The sequence below is a fragment of the Berghia stephanieae genome, chromosome 11 (assembly GCF_034508935.2).
Source record: "Berghia stephanieae isolate SIO BIC M18660-M18661 chromosome 11, UCSD_Bste_1.3, whole genome shotgun sequence".
Lineage (NCBI taxonomy): Eukaryota > Metazoa > Mollusca > Gastropoda > Nudibranchia > Aeolidiidae > Berghia > Berghia stephanieae.
In genome coordinates, this window is record NC_088370.1 from 4,404,494 (window position 1) to 4,413,000 (window position 8,507).

Genomic DNA, 8,507 nt, shown 5'->3' on the forward strand with positions numbered 1-8,507 from the left:
CATCCCTACCATTGTGAATGGTTTGTGATCACCTAAAAGTCTCATCCTGACAAAAGCACAGTCCACACTAAGAAGAAAGCACTCAAATGTTAACGTATTATATGTTTTAAAAAATACGATACAGAACAGAAAAATGATTTACAAGGAATAAAATGTCATCTCCCAAAACTACTACACACGATATATTCGACTGTTTTCCTCCTTGCGAAGGACGAGAGACGCATGCAAACAACCAACATGACGTTCTCTCTCTAATAACTTTTCCGCCAGTGACGTCACAGACTATGGGTGACGTCCAATCAAGGGACGCTACTCTTCCGCTAATCTCATTCCCTATAAAAGCAGTCTTTATATTTGTCATTAAAACAGCTTCTGAATTCCACTTTCTTAACGGAAATAGGATTCAATAGTCTTATGTCATATCGCCCAGCAACGACGGTCATCGTGGTTCTAAACAAAGAAAATCGGTACTTTTATTCTTCATGCTGGAAATTATTATTATTATTATTATTATTATTATTATTATCATCATCATCATCATCATCATCATCATCATCATCATCATCATCATCATCATCATCATCATCATTATTATTATTATTATTATTATTATTATTATTATTATTATTATTATTATTATTATTATTATAACATTAAACGAGCATAGATTAGCTATATTGTTATATGGATTCAAAAACTCGACAGCTATCATGAAATATAAAATATGATTTATGTTCATGCTTCAACGGGTACGAATAGCCAGCTTCATATTCCTCGTTTTTTATTTGGACTCGTGATATTGACTGCTCCTCAATTCATAGAATTATAAAAATCGGATCCGGGTTTTGCCCATTACATAAGCACTATGTATATTATAGTATAATTCACATTTTGATTGGCTCTTAGACTGTATAATACCTTTATAAAATGAATGGAATCTCTTTGTGGCAAGTCAGTCATTCCAGGTAGCTACTGCAGCGGGTGAGGCAATTGCATAATATCATTGTAGGCATTGTTTTCGAACAGTGGATTGTTTAGGACAAGAACAAACCGTCTTCTAATTTTGGTGGACGTAGCGTAGCCGCTGCCTGTTGCATTTGAGAGGATTGATCAATCTTGATTAATCGGAAACCTGTTGGTAAGTGTTATATATATTATATTATATTTTATTATATTATATTATATGATTAATTAACAATATTATGTGTATTTATATAGTGCATCTCCAATTGTTTTAACATACGATATATATATATATATATATATATATATATATATATATATATATATATACCACGCAGGCCATATTGAACCCAGCATCCAATGGGCATGATCTATATTAACTTTCCATGTATTAGAGAACATTGGTCACATTGCAATATATGCTCAAAATGGCCCACTTAGTGAAACGTGTTCACAGCTTTTTGAACATCTAACATCACGATTGGTCATTTGATTCAGCTTGACACATGAGTATGTTTTTAACATTTGGAAACAAAGCAGTACGTTTACATTTGTTAAGAAATATGCAATCGTTGGACAGCAACAAATCATGTGTTTGATGACCTGGTTGGACGAATATATAAATAAAGATCGCTCCCATTCATGCAGTAAAAGTCGCCTGTACGTATGCACTAACATTATAAAATAATAGCCAGCGCTTGGAGCCTGGGACATAGTCATATTATCCCGTTGAAAAATGGTAGCTACATGTGAGGAGCTTTTCTTACCCACGGTACCTTTTTGTAACTTAAAATTTGGTAACAATGACTTTCATTGTTTTGTAACCCACATCTCTAAAAGAGAATCAAATGAATGAGAATGAGAATGAGAAGTTTACACCAACACTTCTCAGTAGAAGCAAAGAGCGTGTAGGTAACGATTGTTATGTTACCAAGAGCTCTCACTTCCCGCTTTTGGTGAAGCCAAGCATCTTCCGTCTTCTACTCGTATTTTCTTCATTGTATCAGTAAGCCTAGCGCGCATGATACACGCGGAGCACACCCACCTCGCTGTCTCGCCTGGCACGCGACAATAGCATTGCGGTTAAGAGAAGTGAGAGCTCTTGGTAACTACGTTACCCTACACACTCTTTGGTTAGAAGTTAGAATTTTTACTAACCTTTTTTTCAATATCGTTCAGCTTTTAACCATTGAGTGTATGCGTTTCAGTCGACATGTACTTGTTTGCAGGTCTGATCATTTAACTTTATGGCCTCATTGTTGTAATGGAAATACTCTTATTGCTCTCCTTACCAGCCATTTCCAGGATTTTCCCCAAAACTTCACACCCAACACACCTGCACACAACACAATAGCAGTAAAGTTCTTGCGATACAGACTTTTTTTTAGCAAAACAAGCTCTACAACACACTGTTCATTTTCTTTAAAATTTATGATGTAGTCTACAAACGAAATTTAAATAAGAAAAATGTTGGTTGTATCGTAACGAATGTGACGATTTTCCTATATTTGGTAAGGAGAGGGTTAGACCAAATATTGTCCATTCCAACAATGTTAAAACAGGCCCATTGTCAGACTTGCTAAATATGTGCACGTGTTTCAATAAAATATTCACTAGTTGTGCCCGCCAGACCAATCTTACCTATGCATGAAACATTTGTAATATGACAGCTAATCACCCAGATGGTGGTGTAAAAACAAATCAAAGAGCCTAGTGACATCAATTATTTCATCATTCCATTTATCTATAAACGAAGTTGATTTCATTCGGCCATGTGGTACTGTGTCATAAAAACATGAACAAGGTTTAGGTTCTGAATGACTAACTATTTTCAACTTATTTGCCTCTATTCACGAAAACAATGCTCAGGCCTCCATATATAGAACAAAATAGGATTCAATAGTCGTACCGTCACTTCCTTCCTAATGACGCGTGGTAACTTAGCAACACTGGCTCTAAACTATCGGAACAATGGCGGATGCCCGTATGAAATATTTCTCCAGCGAGCATAAAATCGTATCCAGAGGGGAAAAAAACATAAATTTGATCATGTTTTGACTTTTACACATTCTGGTCACGACATATGAAAATTCTAGCCAGCTTGAATAATAAAAAGCAATGATTTTCTTTGTTTAGAACCAAGATGGCCGTCGTTGCTGGGCGGCGTGACATCAGACTATTGAATGCAATTGTCGCCCACTCACTCAGCTCTTTGTTATTGTTTTTAGCCAGCCATTTTTATGAGTAGTACTCACTAAATTGTATCAACCAGACGATAAACGTTCACGGTTACACAAAGTTTTGTGTGTCGGTTCGTTATATCCGGCTGGCGAATGTTGTGGGTTTTTCGGATAAGCGCACAGCATCAATAGAATGAATAAAGTTGATACCATTTAATTTGTAATACGCTTCAACAGTCGCATGATCGATGACTCAGAGGAAAACCTGAATATAGATCGCTCTCATTAACTCATAGTGGAAGGGAGCATAACCCATGCCCTTGAAACTATTGATTCAATTCGTTTTGGTAAAATACTGACAACATCCGCCAGCCGGATATAACTTACCAACGCTCAACACTATGTTTAACCTCGAACGTTCATAGTCTGAGTGATGGCATTTAGTGAAACCTAATACGCTCCAACAGTCGTAACGTCACTTCCCTCGTAATGACGCATGGTAACTTAGTAAATGGCTCTAAACTATCGGAACAATGGCGGACGCTCGTATGAAATATTTCTCCGACGAGCATAAAAGCGTATCCAGAGGGAAAACAAAACATTATAAATCTGATCATGTTTTGACTTTTACACATTCTGATCACAAGACATACGAAAAGTTCGAGCCAGCATGAAGAATAAAATTTTCTTTGTTTAGAACCACAATGGTCGCCGTTGCTGGGCGACGTGACATCAGCCTATTGACTCAAATTGTTTTTTTGACCTTCTGTTGGGTGATTAGTCCGTTTCAAAATTGATTATCACAACTCTTTGGCATGTATCTTTTAAACCGTCACATACGTTTCGTTATAATTTGATATGATTGCTTAATTTGTACCAAACCCTACTAATTTTTTTTTCATTTGAAATACAACTGATTCAAAATTTAGACATATTAACGATCTATAAAAAATCAAGAACGCTGCCAAATCGTTTTACCGTAAATTTTTAAAACAACGTGCTTTATATCGTTTAGCGACATATTAACACACTACACGTATGTTTATCACGAGAGATTTTTATCACAACAAATTAAGTGAAATGCAACGCGTCGCCGATTAAATTCGCGTTCATTTTTACTAAAAATCACTCACAATATTGTGTGAGTAAAATAGGGATTGGAAGGATGTATGTTAGTTTGTTTTGTATGTAAACTGAGGTAGAAAGGTCGATAATTCTGAAAATTGTCTTCATAACGTTATGTTGTATGTGTTACTTCCAAAGTGTAATGTTCTGGGTGATAAAAAAGAAGCACCGCAAAACATCAAAGGAATTCGCGATTGCGTGAGTATCATTAAAGCTATATTACACATATTTATGATTTATAATGTCTGGTAAAGACTATGAAAAGAATCGTGGCAACGCACAACACGGTTAGAGGGAAACAGATCAAAATGTGGTATTATGTATTATGAAACGGACTATACTTCCAACTGAAGTACTTCTAACAGACTATAAAGCAATAAATGATTACACACATTCTTTTTTTGTGTTGATACGATTTATGTGGCGGGTGGGATATGTGAATACGTTTATATAACATCAATTGGATTAAGGAAACTTGATTTATTTAGCTGATGTTTTTCTCGACAATGTTGCTGCTTTAGCACATGATACACACACTTTACTAACTTGTATATTTCATGAGTTCTTGCTGGCCAATTTCGCTTGTTTTGGTAGAAATTCAAAGGCTTTCTACTTGGCTCTAATGTCTAGGGGTATTATAACCTAGAGTTTAAATTACTTTGTAGGTGCGCCCAATAGGATTCAATAGTCGTAACGTCACTTCCTTTCTAATGACGCATGGTAACTTAGCAACACTGGCTCTAAACTATCGGAACAATGGCGGACGCCAGTATAAAATGTTTCTCCGGCGAGCATAAAAGCGTATCCAGAGGGGAAAAAACGTAAATTTGATCATGTTTTGACTTTTACACATTCTGATCACAAGGCATATGAAAAGGGAATGAAAACTTTTAGCCAGCATGAAGAATAAAAAGTAATGATTTTCTTTGTTTAGAACCAAGATGGCCGCCGTTGCCGGGCGCGTGACATCAGACTACTGAATCCAATTATGGGTCCCAAGGAACGTCCCTTTTCTCATATTTTTCATCTCACTCAGGTGTAGAATAAGTACCTGGCCCATGACATCGTCACCTTGTCGGATTAAGCGTTGCAGTAGTTTTGGAATTTATTGATAATCGCTTTGAGCACTGTGCAAAATATGAAGTATTTATTCAATTTGTTAAAGCAGAAATAATTATTCTTCATCACATTTTCTTGATCTATCTTTAAATACACAATTTTTTCATTCCATAGAGTCATGAAATCGAAGGCTTCATCCTTCCTCATCCTTCTTCTAGGGTCGGTTCTTTGGCTTGCTGTCCAAGGTGCTAATGCAATTTGTCCAAGCAATCTGTGTGGAGGCGGTGCTGATAACTACCACCCACACCCAAGCGATTGCGCCAAATTCTGTCAATGCGTTCATGGAAATCCGATTGAAAGGCCATGCGCTCCCGGAACTGTATTCAGCGACAAGGTGAACGTGTGTGTCCATAAGGACTCGGAGCTTGACGAGTGTACAAATTCCAATGTTGTGATCGTGGAGTCCCCTGAGGATGTCGAGCGAGAATGCCAAAAGGGAACTGTTAGCTTAATCCCTCACCCGACAGCATGTCAGCGATACTACGACTGCTCAGACACATCTACACGTGGAATGTACAACCTTTTCGGAAAATACGAAAATGAATGCGATTACCCCGAACTCTTCGACATCAACGAAAAAAAATGTGTCAATTACAAGGTGGCTAAATGTGGAAAGGGAAGAATTGCTGCAACGTGGAAATGCGATTACTTGGCTAACAAATGTCCAAGGAGTCATTGCATACCATGCGAAGTGCACAACCCATCTTGTGTTGGGAAAGAAGATGGGGTGTGGCCACATACATCGAAACTCTGGTCACCGTACTTTACAACATGTGATTCAGAAAGATCAGTAAATGGAGAAGAAACATGTCCCAGAGATGATAAAATTGGAGCACACCAGCTGTTCCATCCAGATAAACGCCAATGTCTTCCTCTCTGGGAGATCCCAAGAGAGCATGGTGGGTACAAGCCAAGTTGTGAAGACAAACCACCAGGTGTCTATGAAATAGAAGGCATGGAAATCATTGCCTATCAGTGTCCTGGAGAAGAGAAATTCCTCTGTAAACCACCTTATCACATTTACCAAGACCTGTCTAAATGCAGTAGAATACGAATCGTGGAGTCTCTTACAAAAATTGAGCAGGAATGTAAAAAAGGAACTGTAAGATTGATCCCTCACCCGACAGCATGTCAGCGTTACTACGACTGTTCAGATACATCTATGCGTATGTTTTATAGCTTTTTCGGAAAATACGAAAATGAATGCGATTACCCCGATCTCTTTGACATCAACGAAAAAAAATGTGTCAATTACAAGGTAGCTAATTGTGGAAAGGGAAGAATTGCTGCAACGTGGAAATGCGATTACTTGGCTAACAAATGTGCAAGGGCTCATTGCAAACCATGTGATGTGGACAACCCATCTTGTGTTGGGAAAGAAGACGGAGTGTGGCCACATACATGGAAACTCTGGTCACCGTACTTTACAACATGTGATTCAGAAAGATCAGTAAATGGAGAAGAAAGATGTCCCAGTGATGATCAACTTGGAGCACACCAGCTGTTCCATCCAGATAAACGCCAATGTCTTCCTCTCTGGGAGATCCCAAGAGAGCATGGTGGGTACAAGCCAAGTTGTGAAGACAAACCACCAGGTGTCTATGAAATAGAAGGCATGGAAATCATTGCCTATCAGTGTCCTGGAGAAGAGAAATTCCTCTGTAAACCACCTTATCACATTTACCAAGACCTGTCTAAATGCAGTAGTTTACGGATAATGTTGTCTCCTCAGAATATTGAGCAGGAATGCCAAAAAGGAACTGTTAGCTTGATCCCTCACCCGACAGCATGTCAGCGATACTACGACTGCTCAGACACATCTACACGTGGTATGTACAACCTATTCGGAAAATACGAAAATGAATGCGATTACCCCGATCTCTTCGACATCAACGAAAAAAAATGTGTCAATTACAAGGTGGCTATTTGTGGAAAGGGAAGAATTGCTGCAACGTGGAAATGCGATTACTTGGCTAACAAATGTACAAGGAGTCATTGCATACCATGCCAAGTGCGCAACCCATCTTGTGTTGGGAAAGAAGACGGGATGTGGCCACATACATCGAAACTCTGGTCACCGTACTTTACAACATGTGATTCAGAAAGATCAGTAAATGGAGAAGAAAGATGTCCCAGTGATGATCAACTTGGAGCTACTCAGCTGTTCCATCCTGATAAACGCCAATGTCTTCCTCTGTGGGAGATCCCAAGAAAGCATGGTGGGTACAAGCCAAGATGTGAAGACAAACCACCAGGTGTCTATGAAATAGAAGGCATGCAAATCATTGCCTATCAGTGTCCTGGAGAAAAGAAATTCCTCTGTAGACCACCTTATCATATTACCCAAGACCTGTCTGGTTGCATCCCTTTATCAGAGGAATCAAATGATGATTAAGAAGAAGAAGAAGAAAACCGATAAAAATATGATGAAATGTTTAAGAAACAATTGAAATATAGTGTTTAGATCTTTTTTCATATGGGGAAAGTATTCTGTTATATAATTTTGATTATTTTGGTTAGAATGTCTTTCTTTATATACCGACGGATAACGATAAACCTCAACTGTTACGATATTCTAAAGCAAAAGACTTCAAAAAAGAAAGAAGAGAAGAATAAAGTTTAAAATAAGAAATTATTGTCAAGCTGAGTTTCATTTTAAGTTTTGATATTAAAAGCAAAAAATCCTGGAAAAATGAAAAAGGCAAAAAACTAAAATTAAGATATTTTAGGCAAATTTCTATCAACGTGATGTGGAAATTGGGGCAAATACATTGTTCAAATTGTATTTGAATTTATCAATCAAAATATGCTTGCCACTTATAAAACATTTAAACTGAATTAATGATCACTAAAATGATTCGGATATTTTATAAATAATGTTTTATTAATATTTAAAAAAACATGAAATAAATAACTTGGAATAGAAGCTTTTTTTCACGGAATCTCCATCTCATTGAGGTTGTGATTGCTTCATCTTCTCCTCCTACATGCTATAGAAAACTAATAAATTTTCATTTTGAAATACGGTATAAGTCGCCCATTTGGTTTTTCTTTGCATTAGCAAGCCTACATTATCCATAGAAGTCTCTGACCAACAGCTTACAAACAACTGAGTAAAAT

General features: G+C 37.3%; 1 protein-coding gene across 2 annotated transcripts; it reads left to right on the top strand.

The window, feature by feature from the left end:
• The first annotated feature begins 787 nt into the window (after positions 1-787).
• Positions 788-8,019, top strand: LOC144957223 (uncharacterized). Of its 2 annotated transcripts, none has more exons than XM_078888292.1 (2): positions 788-1,138; positions 5,502-8,019. In XM_078888292.1, the coding sequence occupies exon 2, from the start codon at positions 5,506-5,508 to the stop codon at positions 7,780-7,782; it is 2,277 nt and encodes a 758-aa protein (XP_078744418.1). In that variant the 5' UTR covers positions 788-1,138; positions 5,502-5,505; the 3' UTR covers positions 7,783-8,019. The 2 variants fall into 2 exon arrangements, with proteins under 2 accessions (XP_078744418.1, XP_078744419.1); XM_078888293.1 differs by having other exon boundaries at positions 999-1,142; positions 5,504-8,019.
• Positions 8,020-8,507: the final 488 nt, after the last annotated feature.

Excerpts from the sequence above, each read along its gene's own strand:
- LOC144957223 (XM_078888292.1), top strand. The coding sequence starts at position 5,506 with ATGAAATCGAAGGCTTCATCCTTCCTCATCCTTCTTCTAGGGTCGGTT.